We start from the raw sequence: 19,872 nt of genomic DNA, 5'->3' as shown, positions 1-19,872 counted from the left end.
AATCAGTGAAACGTTAAGTTGAATAAAATACCGCCAGTATCTACGTTTATCTTAAGATGGAGAGGGGGGCGGCGGCGGCAGAGGAGGAGCGGGCGCGTCGTCGTCGCTGTCGTCCGGCGCGTCGCTGAGAGCAGAAGAGGCCGGCGGCGCGGACGCGCCGCCGCCCGCGGCGGACGAGGAGGCGGCGCCCGCGGCAGGGGCGGTGCGGTGCGGCTGCTTGGCGAGCATGTCTTCGATGAAGGTCTCCTTGGCCTGAAGGGGGGGGCGTGGGCGAGCGGGCCAGCGTCCACCTCTCGCGCGGGCGTGCCAACCTTGGGTGTGCGGTGCGCGGGTATGCGGTGCGCGGGTGTGCGGTGCGTGGGTGTGCGGGGGCGGCAGCGGCGCGGCGTGAGGCAAGACGCGGGAAAACGCCGTGCGGTCGGCGACAATCTCGGCCAATCTCGGCCAATCTTGGCGACTCCTCTCGGCTACTCTCGGACCTTGCGATCGGGTCCCTCGTCGAAGCCCTTTGCGCGCTCACCGTTGAGCAGCTCACGCACCTGTCGGCCAACCTCGGGCCCGATCTCGCCCGATCTCGCCCGATCTCGCCCGATCTCGCCCGATCTCGCCCAACCTCGCCCGATCTCGCCCAACCTCGCCCGATCTCGCCCGATCTCGCCCGATCTCGCCCAACCTCGCCCGATCTCGCCCAACCTCGCCCGATCTCGCCCGATCTCGCCCGATCTCGCCCGATCTCGGGTCCTCTCGGCTCCTCTCGCTCGCCTGGCGCAACTTCTCGTCGACCGCCGCCGAGATGGCGGACTTGTTTTCCTTCTCGACGTACCCCTCGAAGACGGCCGTGTTTAGCTCGTGCTCGGCGAGGAGCCGCAGCTGCTCCTTGGACCCCTTTTGCAGAAACTCGCCTGTCCGGGAGAGGAGGGAGAGGGGCGGGGGAGCGTGTCGTGCCGCGTGGCCGTGCAACCGCCGCCGCTCCTCGCAGCCTCGCAGCCTCGCAGCCCGTCTGCTGGCCGCCGTCCGGTCCACACGAGCCGAGATTCGCCGAGATTCGCCGAGATTCGCCGAGATTCGCCGAGATACGCGGGGAGGCGCGCCCACAAACGACTGGATCTGCGTGCGCGCGTCGTCGGGCTCGCCCCCGTCGTACGTCCCCTCGTCGCGCGCCTCGGCTGCGGCTGCCGCCTCGGCCTTCTTGCGCGCCTTTGACGTGGAGAGCAGAGAGCGATCTCTGGTGAGCTCTGGTGAGCTCGGGTGAGCTCGGGTGAGCTCGGGAGATCTCGGGAGATCTCGCCTTTCGGGTGAAGAGCAGGATGTCGGAGGGGTTCGCCACCTTGTCGACGAAGCGCTGGCCGAAGCGCTGCGGGTTGCAAGTCGCGTAGCCCGAGTAGTCGACGCGCAAGCGCACCAGGGGGAACTTAGCGCGGTTCTCGGCCGCCTTGGTGAGAGCGGTGGTGGTGTGCCGCTCGCGCAGCTCCAAGATCGCGGCCTCCACCTGCGCGGAAGGTTCGGGGAAGGTTCGGGGAAGGTTCGGGGAAGGTTCGGGGAAGGTTCGGGGAAGGTTCGGGGAAGGTTCGGGGAAGGTTCGGGGAAGGGCCAAGAGGGGAGGTGTGGGGAGTCGGGGGGGGGGGTCGGGGTCGAGGGGGGGGAGAGGACTCGCCTTCTCCTCCAGAAAGGCCATCAGGGTGGGCTCGTCGTTGAAGTCGTACTCCTGCTCGTAGTCCTGCAGCACCCCGTGCTTGAGGGTGAAGGGGAGATGTGGGGAGATGTGGGGAGATGTGGGGAGATGTGGGGAGATGTGGGGAGGTGTGGGGAGATGTGGGGAGGTGTGGGGAGATGTGGGCAGAGCTGTCCTGCAGCACCACGTCCTTGAGGATGAAGGGTCGCACCGTCTCGAGCGGCAGAGCGGTGAACTTCCACTGGTCGCCCCGCACCTACAGCAGACGGGCCGAGGTGAGCCTCCTCGAGCAGCCCGACGTGCTTGTCCTCGGCTGATCTCGGCGAATCTCGGCGAATCTCGGCGAATCACCTCGAGCAGCCCGACGTGCTTGTCCTCGGACTCGCCCTCGACCAGCGACGTCGCGACGGTCGAGCCCGGCTGCAGCACGACGAAGTTGTTGCCGACCGCCTCGGTGCCGGCGCCCGAGCCGATCTCGCACTTGTGCTCGTGCCCCCAGACGACGATGTCCATGCAGCTCGGCAGCTGCGACTCCTTGATGTACCCCTTCTTGCCGTCGCCCGCGCCGCGCTCGTGCCTGTTCAGCAGCGGGTCGCGAAGTGGGGGGCTGTGGGGGAGAGGGGCAAGGGGGCAGTGGGGGAGGGGGAGGGGGAGTGGGGGGGGGGGGGGAGGGGGAGGGGAGGGAGGGGGAGGGGTGCCGGTTCTGGTGCAGCGCGAGGAGGTTGAACCACTGGTCGGTGTCCTTGGACGGCCGAGCGACGCTCACCTCCTTCCGCTCGAGGGCGCGGTGGAGCCGCTCGTCGCGGATGTGGCCTAGAAGGTTCCCAGACAGTTCCGAGAAGGCTCTAGGAGGTTCCCGTGCAGCTCGTCGCGGAGGTGGCCCAGTCCGTAGAGCGCCAGCTTTGTGATTCCCTTTTGGATCAGGATCGGGTACAGCCGCACCGAAGCGATGTCGTTGGCGCGGCCAAAGTAGTTGACGAGGTTAGCCTAGGAAGTGTCTAGGAAGTGTCTAGGCCGTGTCTCGGCCAAAGTAGTTGACAAGGTTAGCCTACTCTCGACCACACCTCGGCCTCCTCGCGGCCTCCTCGCGGCTGGCCGGAGGAGCGGTCTAGGAAGTGTCTAGGAAGTGTCTAGGAAGTGTCTAGGAAGTGTCTGGCTGGACAGAGGAGCAGGCGAGGCGCGCCGTCGACATCAGGTCGAGGGCGGCGAGCCCACCGTCGCCGGCGGGGTCGTCGTGGTTGCCGTGGATGGAGAAGACTGGCAGCTGCGGGGGGCGGGGGGGGGTGGGGGGGGGAGTTGTGTGTGTGTGTGTGTGTGTGTGTGTGTGTGTGTGTGTGTGTGTGTGTTGGCAGAGGGGGGGGAAGGTAGCAGGGAACGGATGAGTGTTGTGTGAGGACTACCACCACTGCTAGCGGCACCTGCACGTTGTAGTTTGAGTCCTCGTAGTTGACGCTCTTGTACTTGTCGTGGAAGTTTGCCGTCTGGTCCGAGACGACCTGCGGCCAGAGACATAGGCAGTGTCGTGGAAGTGTCTAGGAAGTGTCGTGGAAGTTTGCCGTCTGGTCCGAGACGACCTGCGGCGGCGGCAGTGCGAGGGCGACGGCGAGGAAGGTTGCGCCGGTGCGGGCGGTGAGGACGGTGGTTGTGTGAGGGCGGTGGTGTGAGGGCGGCGGAGGCGAGGGCGGGAGGCGGGCGTGGCAGCGGCGGGCGGGGCAGCGGCGGGGCGGAGAAAGAGTGGGGGTGGCGATGATGCTGGGCGGCGTCGGTGAGGACAAGCAGCTGGGCAGGCGGGCGGGAGGGCGGGCGGGGGGTGGGCGGGCGGGGGCGGCTGGGGTGGGGGGAGAGTGGCAGAGCGTGGGGCCGTCGGTCGCCTCGATGTGCACTTCGCGCTGGCCGAGGCAGTGGTCACGCAGGACCTGGTGGGGTGGGGGGGGAGCGGGGGGGGAGGAGGAGAGGGAAGGGTGGAGGAGGGGTGTGGACGCTGGAGGAGGGCGCGGAGACGGGGCGAGGGAGGAGGGCGCGGAGACGGGGCGAGGGAGGAGGGCGCGGAGACGGGGCGAGGGCCTGTGGACCGGCGAGAGCGTGTGAACCGGCGTCGAGGGTGCGAGGTCTCAAGGTGGGAGCGAGAGCCACGGGCGCCTCCATGCACCGCTGGAGGGCGCGGCGAGAGGGCTTGTTGTCATGGAAGAGGTCTCCCGCGAGGAGGACCATGTCAGCCTGCTGCTCGTTCGCCTTGATGAAGATCTCCTCGAACGTGTTGAACGAGTCCTCGCCGCGGATCGGGTCCTGAGGGCGCCGGTTGCGATTGTGGCTGCTGGGCGAGTGGTGACGATGCGGCGGGGAGGGAGGGCTGCGGGAGAGGCATGTGGCGTGGGACGGTAGGCTGCGCCGCAGGCGCGCGAGTCGAGAGGCTTGGGTGCAGCCGGCGCATGCGGCGTGGCCCTGCGGGCCTTTTCAGCGTAGCCAAGGTGCATGTCGGAGGCGATTAGGATGCGAAGGACATCGCCGTCGCCATCTTCGGCCATGGTCGAGGCCAGGAAACCCGGAATGCGGGCCCGTTCGCTGGCGGCAGGCACTAAAGAATTCGGATGACGCTGCGGCCGACTGGCGGGGCCTGTCCTTCTCCCACCCCTTGTTTGCGTTTTATTTATTTATTTATTTGGCGGGCCATGAAGGTCGAGTTCCCGCTGCCACTCGGCTCTCTCGGCGTGCCTCGAGGCTGGCTGCACGTCCTCAACCGCGACGAGGCCGCGGCCGCGGTGGCGGATTCTGCCGGCCTGGTCGCCAGCTTTGTTGCGAGCGGGAGCATCGTCTGTCACCGGGTGGAGACGCTCGAGGCGAACGAGTCGGCCAACGAGGCGGAGTGGCTAGCGCTGGCGGCCGCCGAGATCCGGCAGCCTTCGATGCCGAGCGCCAGCGGTGGTGGGCTTCTCTCAGCCACCGACCTCACACTGCTGAGGGTCGTGACAACCTACCGAGAGCACCTCACGCGCTGGCCAGAGCACAAGTGGTGGGGCGGCGTGGACGGCATCGAAGACGAGCTCGGGCCGTGCGACAGCCACAGCCCCGACTGCAGGTGCAACAGGGCCGCGAAGCCACCACCAGAGGATACGGGTTCTGCGTCCGAGGCGCCACTGCCGCGGAGTTTTGGATCGGAGCTGCGCCCGCTCGCGCGCTGCTGCGGGCCGTCGTGTCGCACGCTGCGGCTCGCGTCGTGTGAGGTGCAGCTCGTCGCTGATGGAGGAGGAGCGGATGGCAGCCAAGCGGCCGCGGAGAGAGGCGACGGGGCGCAGCTGCGGCGAGAGGCGGCTCCGCTCCGTGCGTCCCTGTGCGTCTACCTCGAGGCGGCGGCCTTCGACCTCGACGCGCGGTTGGACGCGGGCGCCGCTCTCTCTCTTCTCTCTCTCTCTCTCTCTCTCTCTCTCTCTCTCTCTCTCTCTCTCTCTCTCTCTCTCTCTCTCTCTCTCTCTCTCTCTCTCACTCTCACTCTCTGAGAGACTCTCTCAACCTCTCCCTCTCCCTCCCCTCACGAAAGAACGCACGTGGCAGCGACACCTCCAGGGCGCGGCTCTCATGCGATGTCTGCTCTCTTTCATTACCAGGCGCGGTGCGCGCGGACTTCTCCGGAGGCTCGCCGGCCGAGGCATTCGCGCAGGCACATCTCCCGGCGATCTCCCGGCGATCTCCCGACGATCTCCCGACGACCTCGTGGCCACCTCTCGGCTATCCCTCAGCTACCCCTAGCCATCTCCCGGCTGTCTCCCGGCTATCTCCCGGCTATCTCCCCCGGCTACCTCTCGGCCAGGCGGAGCGGGGCGAGCGGCCTCTGAGCCAGCGCGGCGGTCGCCGCGAGCTGCTGGCACTGGTCGGGCGGCTGCTGTCGGCGGCGGAGCCTGCAGTGGCGGGAGTCAGCAGGGAGGGGAAGCGCGGCTCTGACCCCTCCCGGGCCTCCCTGCGGGCGGCGGAGTCCGATCCCGCGGTGGAGGATGGCGGCGGTCTGCGCTGCGTCTCGTGCGCAGCGACGCTCAACGGCTACCGCGGCGTGAGCCGTGACAGCGTGGAGGGCGGCGGCGCGGGAGGCGGCGGCGAGGGAGGCGGCGGCGAGGGAGGCGGAGGCGAGGGAGGCGGTGGCGAGGGCGGAGGAGGCGAGGGAGGCGGTGGCGAGGCGGCCTCCTCCGCCCGCTTCTCCGTCTCTGCCCTGCTCGAGTCGGTCTCGCAGCGAGGAGCGATGAACGCGGAGCCGCCGACAGACGCGGCGGGCGTTGCGGCGCTGGCGGCGATCGCGCCCAAGATGCGGACGACGCTGCACACCCTTCCCAGCAGCGGCAGCGGCGCGTGGGGCTGCCCGAGAGGACGGCGACGTCTGCCCGAGAGTAGGTACCCCTTCCAGCAGCGCGGCGTCGCGTGGATGGTCGCGCAGGAGTCGGCTCCATCTCGACTCACATCTCGGCTACATCTCGACTCACATCTCGGCTACATCTCGACTCACATCTCGGCTACATCTCGACTCACATCTCGGCGACACTTCTACATCTCGGCTACGCCTCGGCTACGCCTCGGCTACACCTCGGCCACATGGTCGCGCAGGAGTCGGCGGGCCACTGTCCGACGACGCTGCACCCCGCCTGGATGCGGCTCGCCGCGCCAGAGGGGCAGAGCTTCTCCCTCCACGCTAGCCCTCGCCCTAGCCCCTCTCCCCCGACCCTGGCCCGGAGAGCGACCCCCTAGGCAGAGCTTCTACCTCCACGCGCACACGGGCGAGGCGTCGACCCGCTTCTTCGCCGCGCCGCCGCCCACGACATGTGGCGGGATGCTCTGCGATGATGTTGGGCTGGGCAAGTCGGTGCAGGCGCTCGGCGCGATGCAGCCGGGAGGTAGCCGCGATGTAGCCGCGATGTGGTCGGCCAGGGCAGGCCAGTGCGGGCGTTCGGTGTCCTCCTTGCCCATAGCTGTGAAGAGACGCGGTGCACAACTCTCGCAGGTGCTCGGCCTGGTCCTCGCAAGGCCTCCGCCTGCCGGCTGGTCGGCGCCGCACCCGCTGCCGCGCGCCACCAAGGCGGTGCTGCCGGTCAAAGCGTCGCTGCTCGTCGCGCCGGCGGCGCTGCTGCCGCAATGGGAGGCCGAGCTGCACAAGCACACGGTCCAAGGGGCGCTCCGCTCCGCCACGTACGTTGGTGTCGGCAGCGCGCCTCCGCCGCCTCCTCCGCCAGAGGAAGAGGAGGAGGAGGAGGAGGAGTCCGTTGCGGCGGAGGGGGAGAGCCAGGTCCGGCGCCCCAAGCGGTCCCGCAGCAGCGTGAGCCGCTACCAGCCAGGCGGTGTTTCCGCGGCGGCGGCACCGGCGGGGGAGGCGGACGGGGGGGAGGAAGAGGCGGTCGAGGTGCTCGCTTCGACGCGGCCGGGCCTCTTCGTGTGTGGGGCCGGGGAGGCGTGCGCCGTCGAGGAGTGCGACGTCGTGTTTTGCTCGTTCGAGACGCTGCGGGACGAGCTCAAGGTCGTCGGCAGGGGCGGGAGGGGGGGCGGCATCGGCGGCGGCAGCGCAAGAGGCGGTGCGGGCGGCGGCGGCGGGATGGGGGCGTCGCCACTTGGCACGCTTGGCTTCTGGCGCATCGTGCTAGACGAGGCCCAGGCGGCGACTATGCTGCCGAGATCCAGCCGAGATCCAGCCGAGATCCAGCCGAGATCGCGTTGGATCGTCCCACAGCGTCCTCGGGGTGAGGCACAGCGTCTCTTCAGGTGGTGAGCAACAGCGCGTCGGCCGCGGCGGTGATGGCGTCCGCGCTCTGGAGGCGGCAGGCGTGGGTGGTGACGGGGACCCCAGTCAACTCGCGGCTGGCGGAGCTTCAGGGCCTCCTCGCCTTCCTCGACGCGCGCCCCTTCTCCGAGCCGGCCTCCTTCAACGCGCTCGTCCGCCACCCCTAGAAGCGGAATCCCTGTGTTTCGACGGGCACTCGAGAGGACACGTGTTCAGCTGTTCTCAGCCGTTGTCAGCCGTGTCGGTTCGCACCCCTCGTATTCACGCGGTGCTCTGTAAACGCTGCACGAGACCGCGTTCCCGCCCCGACCTCGGTGTACTCATGGCATAGGTCCACCATGCGTTCGAGCGTCGGGCCGACGAGGCGGCGTATGCCCCGCATGCAGTCCCTCCCCTGGGGCCTTCTCGGAGCCTGGAGCGGAGCCTCCTCGGAGCCTCCTCCCCGCAGGCGGCGCTGCTTCGCATGCGGACCCTCCTCTCGGCGCACTTGCTGCGCCGCACCAAGGCGGACCCGGCGGTCGCAAAGCAGCTCCGCCTCCCTCCGGTCGAGTGGGTGACGGTCGGCATCGAGCTCGAGGTTGCCGAGCGAAGCCGCGGGAGCCCTCTCGGAGCCGTCCCTGAGCCACTCGCCGATCCTTCCGGCAACCTTCTCGCAGGTTGCCGAGCGTGCCGCCTACGACGCCGCCCTCGCCGACCTGCGCGCATCGCACGGCGCATTCGCGCGCGTCGTCGAGGCGGCGGCCGGCGCGCGAGGCGCACAGCGCCGTCTTGACGAGGCGCGAGCGCCTCCGCCCTCCCCTCTCTCCGGCGGCTTTGAGCACGGCCGCCCTTCACACACGCACGGAAGGTCGAGAGCGGACAGACAGACAGCACCGGGCTATCCAACGCGATAATTTGCACAGGCGCGTCGGCGGCGCGGCTTGGACGCACGCGACTTTGAGAGCGCGGGCGCGTTCTCGTCGCTGGTGCAGGCGCGCAAGATGGGCGAGCTCAACGGAACGCTCACCCGCGTGCGGCAGATGCTCTGCTCCCCGTTCGCGGTCAACGCTGAGAAGGTTGGGGGCGGATTGGGCAAGGGCGAGGCGGCCGTGCTCGCGTCCGCAACCCGCTTGCCGCAGCGGACGATCCTCGAGCGGCTTGTGGCGCAAGCCTCGCGCGACCGCGACAACGCGGCGGTGGCGCATCTGCGCGCTCGCGCCGCGCTGTGCGCCGCGCAAGTGGCGCTTTTCCTCCTCCTCCGAGCCTTCTCTGAGCTTGTCCGAGCCTCCCTGTAGGTACGTGGCGCACGTGGCGCTCGCGCCGCACACCCTAGAGGTGGAGGCGGAGGAGGATCCGGGTGCGGAGGTTGGCGCGGTGGCTGCCGAGACGGCGGAGGCGGCGGAGGCGGAGGAGGAGGAGGCTGCGGACGCGGAGGCGCCGGTAGCGAGCGCAAAGGCCAGGGGCAAGCGCAAGGCGGCGGGCGTGGCCGGCGGTTCGACCCGGGTTGGCAAGGGCAAGGCTGGCGGCAAGACCAAAGCTGGCAAGGCGAAGCCGCCCGCCCCGCGAGGCCCGCTCGCGGGCCTGCATGGGCAGGAGAAGGTCCTCGCCGAGCTCGACGACCTCGTCGCCCGCTCAAAAGAGCGGTGCGCCGCCGCGTCGAGTGACGAGGCGGTGCAGCGGATCCTCGAGGTGCGGCGGCAGTGCGCGAAGTGCCAACGCACGCCGGGGACGGCGCTCAAGAGCGCGGCGGCGGCCGCGGCCGCGGCGTCAGAGGCGGCGGCGTCAGAGGCGGCGTCAGAGGCGGCAGGGGCGACGGTGGCAGCGTCGGTCGCCGAGGAGGCGGTCTGCGGCGGGGGCGGGGGCGGCGAGGGTGGCGAAAAGGGCAACGGTGTCGGTGAGGCTTGCGCGGAGGCGGGCGGCGCGTGCAGCAAGGGCGGCTCGCACGCTTTTCGCGTGGTTGCGCCGCGTCGATGGGCGGTGTTGCGGGCGGCGCTCAAGAAGCTGTATCTTGGCAAGGACGCGCCGTGGGACGTGGACGACGAGCGGGAGGCCAAGGCGGCGGCGGCGGCCGAGCGACGCAAGGTTGTTCAGGACGCCGACGGCAAGGTGGTCAAGTCGCGGCGGCAAGGACGCAAGGATGCGCAGAGCGAGGCGGCGGCGGCGGCGGCCGCTGCCGCCAGTGCGGCCCCAGATGGATGGGGGCGGCCTGCGAAGCGGCACCCGGCCCTCGCCGCCATCTTTACCGCCTGGCGGCGGAGCGGCGTGGATGCCGCGCTGCGCGAGGGCGCAGCGGCCGTCGAAGGCACGGCGAGGGTGCTGCGCGAGAAGAAGTCGAACGAGTCATTCCTGCAGGCGAAGTTGGACCGCTACGACCACGGGGCGGCGGGAGCGGCGGGCGGCGGAGTGGGCGGCGGCGTGGGCGGCGCAGAGGATGGGGCGGAGGCGGAGGCGGAGGGCGCGGCGGCGGCTGCGCAGGTGGCGGCGCGCAAGGTGTACAGATCGCCCATGAGCGGACCATTTGGTCTGTAGTGAGTGTCGATCGATTAGGTGGTGGCGCTCGAGGCGGAGACTTGTCCGATATGCTTCGACGACCGCGGCGATGGCGCGTCAACAGCACATCCTCCGTCGCCGCGCCAAGACGTGTCCGTGACGCGTCCACGATAGCGCCTCAGGCGCGTGGGTTGTGACGCCGTGCGGCCACGCCGGGTGCTACGAGTGCATCCTGCAGTGGGTGGAGGAGCGGGTCACTTGCCCCGTCTGCAAGCAGGGCGGGCTCACCGCCGGCACACTCTTCGAGGTTGAACCCGCGCCTCCTCCGCCGCCGCCAGAGGCGGCCGCCGCGGGAAGCGGCGTGGGCCGGCAGCCAGGTTCGTTCGGGAGCTCAGGGGCGGGCGGGGCGGCGGGAACCTCCTCCGCCTCTGCCTCCTCCGCCTCCGCCTCCTCCGCCTCGCCGGGCGGGTGCGGCGTCCCGCTGGGCCGCGATCTCGACAAGTCGCTCGTGCGCGAGTACGGCTCCAAGATTGCCGCGCTGCACCAGGTGGTGGCGGCCGCGGTCGAGCGCGGCGAGAAGGTGGTCGTCTTCTCGGCGTGGACGCGGCTGCTCAAGCTCGCCGCCGACGCGCTCGCCTCTGCGGGCATCGCGTGCGCGTCGCTCGTCGGCTCTGCGGCGGCGAAGCAGGAGGCGCTCCGCCGCTTCGGGGCGGCGGGCGGGCTGCCGCTTGCGGCTGCGGACGGCGACGTCTCACGCGACGCTGCTGCGGCGGGGGCGAGCGGCGCCGGCGCCGGATCGTGCGACGCGCTGCTGGTGCCGCTCTTTGGGGGTGCATCGGGCGCGGGCGGTTCGGGCGCTGCGGGCCTCAACTTGCAGGTCGCGAGCGTGGCTGTGTTGCTCGAGCCGTCGTTGCAGCCGGGCATCGAGGCGCAGGCGGTGGGCCGCATCTGCCGGCTGGGGCAGGAGAGGGCGACCAAGGTGGTGCGGCTCATCGTCCAGGAATCGATCGAGCCAAACATCCTGCTCTGGCAGAGCCGCCGCCTCGCGCGGGGCGCGGTTTCCGCTTCCGGGCACGCGCCGCTCGGTCTCAGCGATTTCGTGCACGTGCTCGGCTCCGGACGTAGCAGAGGGGGAGGAGGCGCGAGGGCCGCGTGACTGTGTGTGGATGCCTTGGCGAGGGGCTACCAGTGGTCCGACTCCTTGTGATACCAGCTGCGGGTCGCCAGTGACGCCGGTGTGGCAAGACTCTACTCTGGTGTGGCAGCCGTTTGTTTGTATAAGCGGCCCTCTCCCCGTGCCCCCCCAGAAAACCAAACTCCCAAAATGTATCAAACTCCCAAATGTCGGACTGTTCTCTTCACACCTCGCACTACAGTGCACATTCGGAGTCGGCGGGCACGTCGGCCCATGGGCATGGCGCGCACGTGTAGCTATGACAGGGACCGCGGCCGCGGAACACCGGCGGCGGACGGGGCTGGCGCGCAAGCGCCGGCCACCGTCGTGCTGCCGGGGCGGGGAGGCGCAGCGGACCCTGGAATGGCTCCGATCGCGCGCAACTGGAGGACGCAGTGAGTGTCGCAAGCGGGTTGTTCGGTGTTTCTTGTGTCAGGGTGATAAAGCCTGGCTACGCGACCATCGAGGTCGACCTGAAGCACGTGCAGGCGGCGGAGCGCTCGTACATCGAGCGCACCGCGCCGAAGAAGAAGGATCCCACCAAGGAGCAGCTCGCGGCTCGAGCCGCGGCACGCAAGGCCAAGAAGGCCCGGCAGAAGGCGCGCCGGGCGGAGGAGGCTGGCGAGCGCGCCGCGAGCGAGGCCGAGCGTGCGGACTACCCGCACGCGCAGCTGCGCGAGAACGTCGAGTTCGTGATGGAGGGCCTGGAGGCTGCGACGCAGGCGGCGCGCAACCACCGGGTCCAACATTCAGGTCGCATACTCGCTGCCTCCCGAGGGGGGCAGCGGGTTCGGCGACCTGGTGTACGCCACGGTCCCTCAGGGCTCCGTGGCGACGAAGGTCGCCCGGGACTGGCCGCGAGCGTCGCGCACACGCCGCGGCCGTCGCCGAGGTCCTCAAACGACTCGACGCGCGACTTGATGCGCACGGTGCCGTCCGGGAAGCCGTGCTTGACGAGGATCTGCTGGATGACCGGGCGGTCGATGACGACCGTCGCCGGCAGCCCCGCCTCGAGCGCCGGCCCGATCGTGTCGAAGCGCACCAGCCAGTCGCCGCGGTCGTACAGCCCCGCCAGCTTGTTGCCCTTCTTGTAGCCAATCTTGAGGCCGGAGACGCGGTCGGCGGTGACGGTGCCCGCGGCGACGAGCTCCTGGAAGCACTCGGGCGAGATGCGCTCGATGGCGCGCAGGCGCATTCGACTGGATCTGGATCGGCCCGCCGTACGGCGCGTACGACGACGCCTGCTCGAAGAGCGCGACCTTCATCCCCTTGGCGTGGCATGCCGCCGCGGTGATGAGGCCGGCGAGGCCGCCGAGGCCGCCGCCGGCGACGAGGACGGTGAGCGGGTCGTCCTTTGTGACCTCGCGCCCGCCGGGCGCCACGTCGCGCGGCGTGCGCCACCACGCCGTCGCGTCCTCCTCGCCGATGAGCATGCCGCGCAGCGCCTGCGCGTCGGCGGCCGCCTCCTCGAAGCGCGAGCGGATGCGGTGGGTGCGCTCCTCGCTCTCGGCCTCGCGCTTGGGCGCGACCGGCTGCACGAGGATCTCGCGCACGTGCTCCGGCATGTCCACACCACCTTGTTCGCCGGGTTGCCCTCGCCCTCGGCGAGCCACGGAAACTGCGGCAGATCCTGCTTCAGCTTTCGCAGCAGCTGCGCCGGCCCGACGGACGTGGCCTGCTCGCCGATGACCATGGAGACGTCGCGCCGCACGCGCGGCGCGTGCCGCGCGCCCGGCGACGCCCGCGGCGGTGAGGTTGGTGGCGGTCGAGTAGCTGCCCGCAACGCACGGCAGCGGCGCCGACGCGCCCTCGGCGCAGTAGCTGCCCTCCACGCACGGAAGGCAGCTCGTCGCGTTCGACTCGCCCTGGTACGTCCCGCCCGCACAGCTGGCGCACTTGGAGAGGCCGGCCGTGGCGGCGAAAGAGCCCGGCGAGCACTCGGAGGGCGGCGCCGCCCCGCCGCCGCACGACGAGCCGGCGGGGCAGTCGAGGCACTCGGGGTCGCCGCTCCGGTCGGTCAGCCTGGCGTACGTGCCCGCCTCGCACTGCGCGTCCAGCTCGCGCGACGACCCCACCGGGCAAAACTTGCCAGCAGCGCAGCGGACGCAGGCGGCGGCGGCGGGCTGGTCCTGGTAGTACCCCTTGGCGCACAGCTCGCACGCGTCGTTGCGGGTGCCGTTGGCGAAGCTGCCCTCGCGGCACGCCGTCTGCTCGGTGGAGCCGGTGGTGGCGAAGTGGCCCGGCGTGGCGTCGGTGCACTCGCTCGCGTCGGTGAGGTTGGTGGCGCTCGAGTAGCTGCCAGCCTCGCACGGCAGCGCCGCCGCCGCGCCAACAGCGCAGTAGCTTCCCGCCTCGCACGGCTCGCACGCCGTCTTGCCTTCCTCGTCCTGGTACGTGCCGCCGGCGCAGGGCGTGCACGCGCCCTGCCCGTACGCGTCCGTGTACGACCCCTTGGCGCACGCCGTCTGCTGCGTGGAGCCGGTGGTGGCGAAGTGGCCCGGCGAGGCGTCGGTGCACTCGCCCGCGGCGGTGAGGTTGGTGGCGGTCGAGTAGCTGCCCGCAACGCACGGCAGCGGCGCCGACGCGCCCTCGGCGCAGTAGCTGCCCTCCACGCACGGAAGGCAGCTCGTCGCGTTCGACTCGCCCTGGTACGTCCCGCCCGCACAGCTGGCGCACTCGGAGAGGCCGGCCGTGGCGGCGAAAGAGCCCGGCGAGCACTCGGAGGGCGGCGCCGCCCCGCCGCCGCACGACGAGCCGGCGGGGCAGTCGAGGCACTCGGGGTCGCCGCTCCGGTCGGTCAGCCTCGCGTACGTGCCCGCCTCGCACTGCGCGTCCAGCTCGCGCGACGACCCCACCGGGCAAAACTTGCCAGCAGCGCAGCGGACGCAGGCGGCGGCGGCGGGCTGGTCCTGGTAGTACCCCTCGGGGCACAGCTCGCACGCGTCGTTGCGGGTGCCGTTGGCGAAGCTGCCCTCACGGCACGCCGTCTGCTCGGTGGAGCCGGTGGTGGCGAAGTGGCCCGGCGTGGCGTCGGTGCACTCGCTCGCGTCGGTGAGGTTGGTGGCGGTCGAGTAGCTGCCAGCCTCGCACGGCAGCGCCGCCGCCGCGCCAACAGCGCAGTGGCTTCCCGCCTCGCACGGCTCGCACGCCGTCTTGCCTTCCTCGTCCTGGTACGTGCCGCCGGCGCAGGGCGTGCACGCGCCCTGCCCGTACGCGTCCGTGTACGACCCCTTGGCGCACGCCGTCTGCTGCGTGGAGCCGGTGGTGGCGAAGTGGCCCGGCGAGGCGTCGGTGCACTCGCCCGCGGCGGTGAGGTTGGTGGCGGTCGAGTAGCTGCCCGCAACGCACGGCAGCGGCGCCGACGCGCCCTCGGCGCAGTAGCTGCCCTCCACGCACGGAAGGCAGCTCGTCGCGTTCGACTCGCCCTGGTACGTCCCGCCCGCACAGCTGGCGCACTCGGAGAGGCCGGCCGTGGCGGCGAAAGAGCCCGGCGAGCACTCGGAGGGCGGCGCCGCCCCGCCACCGCACGACGAGCCGGCGGGGCAGTCGAGGCACTCGGGGTCGCCGCTCCGGTCGGTCAGCCTCGCGTACGTGCCCGCCTCGCACTGCGCGTCCAGCTCGCGCGACGACCCCACCGGGCAAAACTTGCCAGCAGCGCAGCGGACGCAGGCGGCGGCGGCGGGCTGGTCCTGGTAGTACCCCTTGGCGCACAGCTCGCACGCGTCGTTGCGGGTGCCGTTGGCGAAGCTGCCCTCGCGGCACGCCGTCTGCTCGGTGGAGCCGGTGGTGGCGAAGTGGCCCGGCGTGGCGTCGGTGCACTCGCTCGCGTCGGTGAGGTTGGTGGCGGTCGAGTAGCTGCCAGCCTCGCACGGCAGCGCCGCCGCCGCGCCAACAGCGCAGTAGCTTCCCGCCTCGCACGGCTCGCACGCCGTCTTGCCTTCCTCGTCCTGGTACGTGCCGCCGGCGCAGGGCGTGCACGCGCCCTGCCCGTACGCGTCCGTGTACGACCCCTTGGCGCACGCCGTCTGCTGCGTGGAGCCGGTGGTGGCGAAGTGGCCCGGCGAGGCGTCGGTGCACTCGCCCGCGGCGGTGAGGTTGGTGGCGGTCGAGTAGCTGCCCGCAACGCACGGCAGCGGCGCCGACGCGCCCTCGGCGCAGTAGCTGCCCTCCACGCACGGAAGGCAGCTCGTCGCGTTCGACTCGCCCTGGTACGTCCCGCCCGCACAGCTGGCGCACTCGGAGAGGCCGGCCGTGGCGGCGAAAGAGCCCGGCGAGCACTCGGAGGGCGGCGCCGCCCCGCCGCCGCACGACGAGCCGGCGGGGCAGTCGAGGCACTCGGGGTCGCCGCTCCGGTCGGTCAGCCTCGCGTACGTGCCCGCCTCGCACTGCGCGTCCAGCTCGCGCGACGACCCCACCGGGCAAAACTTGCCAGCAGCGCAGCGGACGCAGGCGGCGGCGGCGGGCTGGTCCTGGTAGTACCCCTCGGGGCACAGCTCGCACGCGTCGTTGCGGGTGCCGTTGGCGAAGCTGCCCTCACGGCACGCCGTCTGCTCGGTGGAGCCGGTGGTGGCGAAGTGGCCCGGCGTGGCGTCGGTGCACTCGCTCGCGTCGGTGAGGTTGGTGGCGGTCGAGTAGCTGCCAGCCTCGCACGGCAGCGCCGCCGCCGCGCCAACAGCGCAGTAGCTTCCCGCCTCGCACGGCTCGCACGCCGTCTTGCCTTCCTCGTCCTGGTACGTGCCGCCGGCGCAGGGCGTGCACGCGCCCTGCCCGTACGCGTCCGTGTACGACCCCTTGGCGCACGCCGTCTGCTGCGTGGAGCCGGTGGTGGCGAAGTGGCCCGGCGAGGCGTCGGTGCACTCGCCCGCGGCGGTGAGGTTGGTGGCGGTCGAGTAGCTGCCAGCCTCGCACGGCAGCGGCGCCGACGCGCCCTCGGCGCAATAGCTGCCCTCCACGCACGGAAGGCAGCTCGTCGCGTTCGACTCGCCCTGGTACGTCCCGCCCGCACAGCTGGCGCACTCGGAGAGGCCGGCCGTGGCGGCGAAAGAGCCCGGCGAGCACTCGGAGGGCGGCGCCGCCCCGCCGCCGCACGACGAGCCGGCGGGGCAGTCGAGGCACTCGGGGTCGCCGCTCCGGTCGGTCAGCCTCGCGTACGTGCCCGCCTCGCACTGCGCGTCCAGCTCGCGCGACGACCCCACCGGGCAAAACTTGCCAGCAGCGCAGCGGACGCAGGCGGCGGCGGCGGGCTGGTCCTGGTAGTACCCCTCGGGGCACAGCTCGCACGCGTCGTTGCGGGTGCCGTTGGCGAAGCTGCCCTCGCGGCACGCCGTCTGCTCGGTGGAGCCGGTGGTGGCGAAGTGGCCCGGCGTGGCGTCGGTGCACTCGCTCGCGTCGGTGAGGTTGGTGGCGCTCGAGTAGCTGCCAGCCTCGCACGGCAGCGCCGCCGCCGCGCCAACAGCGCAGTAGCTGCCCGCCTCGCACGGCTCGCACGCCGTCTTGCCTTCCTCGTCCTGGTACGTGCCGCCGGCGCAGGGCGTGCACGCGCCCTGCCCGTACGCGTCCGTGTACGACCCCTTGGCGCACGCCGTCTGCTGCGTGGAGCCGGTGGTGGCGAAGTGGCCCGGCGAGGCGTCGGTGCACTCGCCCGCGGCGGTGAGGTTGGTGGCGGTCGAGTAGCTGCCCGCAACGCACGGCAGCGGCGCCGACGCGCCCTCGGCGCAGTAGCTGCCCTCCACGCACGGAAGGCAGCTCGTCGCGTTCGACTCGCCCTGGTACGTCCCGCCCGCACAGCTGGCGCACTCGGAGAGGCCGGCCGTGGCGGCGAAAGAGCCCGGCGAGCACTCGGAGGGCGGCGCCGCCCCGCCGCCGCACGACGAGCCGGCGGGGCAGTCGAGGCACTCGGGGTCGCCGCTCCGGTCGGTCAGCCTCGCGTACGTGCCCGCCTCGCACTGCGCGTCCAGCTCGCGCGACGACCCCACCGGGCAAAACTTGCCAGCAGCGCAGCGGACGCAGGCGGCGGCGGCGGGCTGGTCCTGGTAGTACCCCTCGGGGCACAGCTCGCACGCCTCGTTGCGGGTGCCGTTGGCGAAGCTGCCCTCGCGGCACGCCGTCTGCTCGGTGGAGCCGGTGGTGGCGAAGTGGCCCGGCGAGGCGTCGGTGCACTCGCCCGCGGCGGTGAGGTTGGTGGCGCTCGAGTAGCTGCCAGCCTCGCACGGCAGCGCTGCCGCCGCGCCAACAGCGCAGTGGCTTCCCGCCTCGCACGGCTCGCACGCCGTCTTGCCTTCCTCGTCCTGGTACGTGCCGCCGGCGCAGGGCGTGCACGCGCCCTGCCCGTACGCGTCCGTGTACGACCCCTTGGCGCACGCCGTCTGCTGCGTGGAGCCGGTGGTGGCGAAGTGGCCCGGCGAGGCGTCGGTGCACTCGCCCGCGGCGGTGAGGTTGGTGGCGGTCGAGTAGCTGCCAGCCTCGCACGGCAGCGGCGCCGACGCGCCCACGGCGCAGTAGCTGCCCTCCACGCACGGAAGGCAGCTCGTCGCGTTCGACTCGCCCTGGTACGTCCCGCCCGCACAGCTGGCGCACTCGGAGAGGCCGGCCGTGGCGGCGAAAAAGCCCGGCGAGCACTCGGACGGCGGCGCCGCCCCGCCGCCGCACGACGAGCCGGCGGGGCAGTCGAGGCACTCGGGGTCGCCGCTCCGGTCGGTCAGCCTCGCGTACTTGCCCGCCTCGCACTGCGCGTCCAGCTCGCGCGACGACCCCACCGGGCAAAACTTGCCAGCAGCGCAGCGGACGCAGGCGGCGGCGGCGGGCTGGTCTTGGTAGTAGCCCTGGGCGCACAGCTCGCACGCCTCGTTGCGGGTGCCGTTGGCGAAGCTGCCCTCGCGACACGGCGTCTGCTCTGTGGAGCCGGTGGTGGCGAAGTGGCCCGGCGAGGCGTCGGTGCACTCGCCCGCGGCGGTGAGGTTGGTGGCGGTCGAGTAGCTGCCCGCAACGCACGGCAGCGGCGCCGACGCGCCCTCGGCGCAGTAGCTGCCCTCCACGCACGGAAGGCAGCTCGTCGCGTTCGACTCGCCCTGGTACGTCCCGCCCGCACAGCTGGCGCACTTGGAGAGGCCGGCCGTGGCGGCGAAAGAGCCCGGCGAGCACTCGGAGGGCGGCGCCGCCCCGCCGCCGCACGACGAGCCGGCGGGGCAGTCGAGGCACTCGGGGTCGCCGCTCCGGTCGGTCAGCCTCGCGTACTTGCCCGCCTCGCACTGCGCGTCCAGCTCGCGCGACGACCCCACCGGGCAAAACTTGCCAGCAGCGCAGCGGACGCAGGCGGCGGCGGCGGGCTGGTCCTGGTAGTACCCCTCGGGGCACAGCTCGCACGCCTCGTTGCGGGTGCCGTTGGCGAAGCTGCCCTCGCGGCACGCCGTCTGCTCGGTGGAGCCGGTGGTGGCGAAGTGGCCCGGCGTGGCGTCGGTGCACTCGCTCGCGTCGGTGAGGTTGGTGGCGCTCGAGTAGCTGCCAGCCTCGCACGGCAGCGCCGCCGCCGCGCCAACAGCGCAGTGGCTTCCCGCCTCGCACGGCTCGCACGCCGTCTTGCCTTCCTCGTCCTGGTACGTGCCGCCGGCGCAGGGCGTGCACGCGCCCTGCCCGTACGCGTCCGTGTACGACCCCTTGGCGCACGCCGTCTGCTGCGTGGAGCCGGTGGTGGCGAAGTGGCCCGGCGAGGCGTCGGTGCACTCGCCCGCGGCGGTGAGGTTGGTGGCGGTCGAGTAGCTGCCCGCAACGCACGGCAGCGGCGCCGACGCGCCCTCGGCGCAGTAGCTGCCCTCCACGCACGGAAGGCAGCTCGTCGCGTTCGACTCGCCCTGGTACGTCCCGCCCGCACAGCTGGCGCACTCGGAGAGGCCGGCCGTGGCGGCGAAAGAGCCCGGCGAGCACTCGGAGGGCGGCGCCGCCCCGCCGCCGCACGACGAGCCGGCGGGGCAGTCGAGGCACTCGGGGTCGCCGCTCCGGTCGGTCAGCCTCGCGTACGTGCCCGCCTCGCACTGCGCGTCCAGCTCGCGCGACGACCCCACCGGGCAAAACTTGCCAGCAGCGCAGCGGACGCAGGCGGCGGCGGCGGGCTGGTCCTGGTAGTACCCCTCGGGGCACAGCTCGCACGCCTCGTTGCGGGTGCCGTTGGCGAAGCTGCCCTCGCGGCACGCCGTCTGCTGCGTGGAGCCGGTGGTGGCGAAGTGGCCCGGCGAGGCGGCGGTGCACTCGCTCGCGTCGGTGAGGTTGGTGGCGCTCGAGTAGCTGCCAGCCTCGCATGGCAGCGCCGCCGCCGCGCCAACAGCGCAGTAGCTGCCCGCCTCGCACGGCTCGCACGCCGTCTTGCCTTCCTCGTCCTGGTACGTGCCGCCGGCGCAGGGCGTGCACGCGCCCTGCCCGTACGCGTCCGTGTACGACCCCTTGGCGCACGCCGTCTGCTGCGTGGAGCCGGTGGTGGCGAAGTGGCCCGGCGAGGCGTCGGTGCACTCGCCCGCGGCGGTGAGGTTGGTGGCGGTCGAGTAGCTGCCCGCAACGCACGGCAGCGGCGCCGACGCGCCCTCGGCGCAGTAGCTGCCCTCCACGCACGGAAGGCAGCTCGTCGCGTTCGACTCGCCCTGGTACGTCCCGCCCGCACAGCTGGCGCACTCGGAGAGGCCGGCCGTGGCGGCGAAAGAGCCCGGCGAGCACTCGGACGGCGGCGCCGCCCCGCCGCCGCACGACGAGCCGGCGGGGCAGTCGAGGCACTCGGGGTCGCCGCTCCGGTCGGTCAGCCTCGCGTACTTGCCCGCCTCG

At 71.8% G+C, this 19,872-nt stretch overlaps 3 protein-coding genes across 3 annotated transcripts; 1 reads left to right on the top strand and 2 right to left on the bottom strand.

The window, feature by feature from the left end:
- Window positions 1–51: 51 nt before the first annotated feature.
- Window positions 52–3,883, bottom strand: EMIHUDRAFT_98533 (hypothetical protein; the record flags this gene model as incomplete). Its single annotated transcript, XM_005787903.1, has 11 exons — window positions 52–252; window positions 784–902; window positions 1,026–1,197; window positions 1,328–1,489; window positions 1,857–1,928; window positions 2,024–2,249; window positions 2,401–2,485; window positions 2,888–2,936; window positions 3,091–3,168; window positions 3,556–3,588; window positions 3,806–3,883. The coding sequence occupies 11 exons, from the start codon at window positions 3,881–3,883 to the stop codon at window positions 52–54; spliced, it is 1,275 nt and encodes a 424-aa protein (XP_005787960.1).
- Window positions 3,884–4,341: 458 nt separating this feature from the next.
- EMIHUDRAFT_98532 (hypothetical protein) lies at window positions 4,342–11,049 on the top strand (the record flags this gene model as incomplete). Its single annotated transcript, XM_005787902.1, has 11 exons — window positions 4,342–4,748; window positions 5,234–5,279; window positions 5,478–6,049; window positions 6,401–6,515; window positions 6,654–7,163; window positions 7,406–7,576; window positions 7,873–8,001; window positions 8,327–8,628; window positions 8,699–9,878; window positions 9,951–9,975; window positions 10,076–11,049. 11 exons carry the CDS (start codon window positions 4,342–4,344, stop codon window positions 11,047–11,049), a joined length of 4,431 nt encoding a protein of 1,476 aa, XP_005787959.1.
- Window positions 11,050–11,263: 214 nt separating this feature from the next.
- Window positions 11,264–12,632, bottom strand: EMIHUDRAFT_201674 (hypothetical protein; the record flags this gene model as incomplete). The annotated part of the gene is made up of 4 exons (XM_005787901.1): window positions 11,264–11,324; window positions 11,425–11,771; window positions 11,942–12,266; window positions 12,292–12,632. The coding sequence occupies 4 exons, from the start codon at window positions 12,630–12,632 to the stop codon at window positions 11,264–11,266; spliced, it is 1,074 nt and encodes a 357-aa protein (XP_005787958.1).
- Between the last annotated feature and the right edge of the window lie 7,240 nt (window positions 12,633–19,872).

Source organism: Emiliania huxleyi, assembly GCF_000372725.1.
Source record: "Emiliania huxleyi CCMP1516 chromosome Unknown EMIHUscaffold_14, whole genome shotgun sequence".
NCBI lineage: Eukaryota > Haptophyta > Isochrysidales > Noelaerhabdaceae > Emiliania > Emiliania huxleyi.
This window is presented reverse-complemented; position numbering and strand designations above follow the sequence as displayed.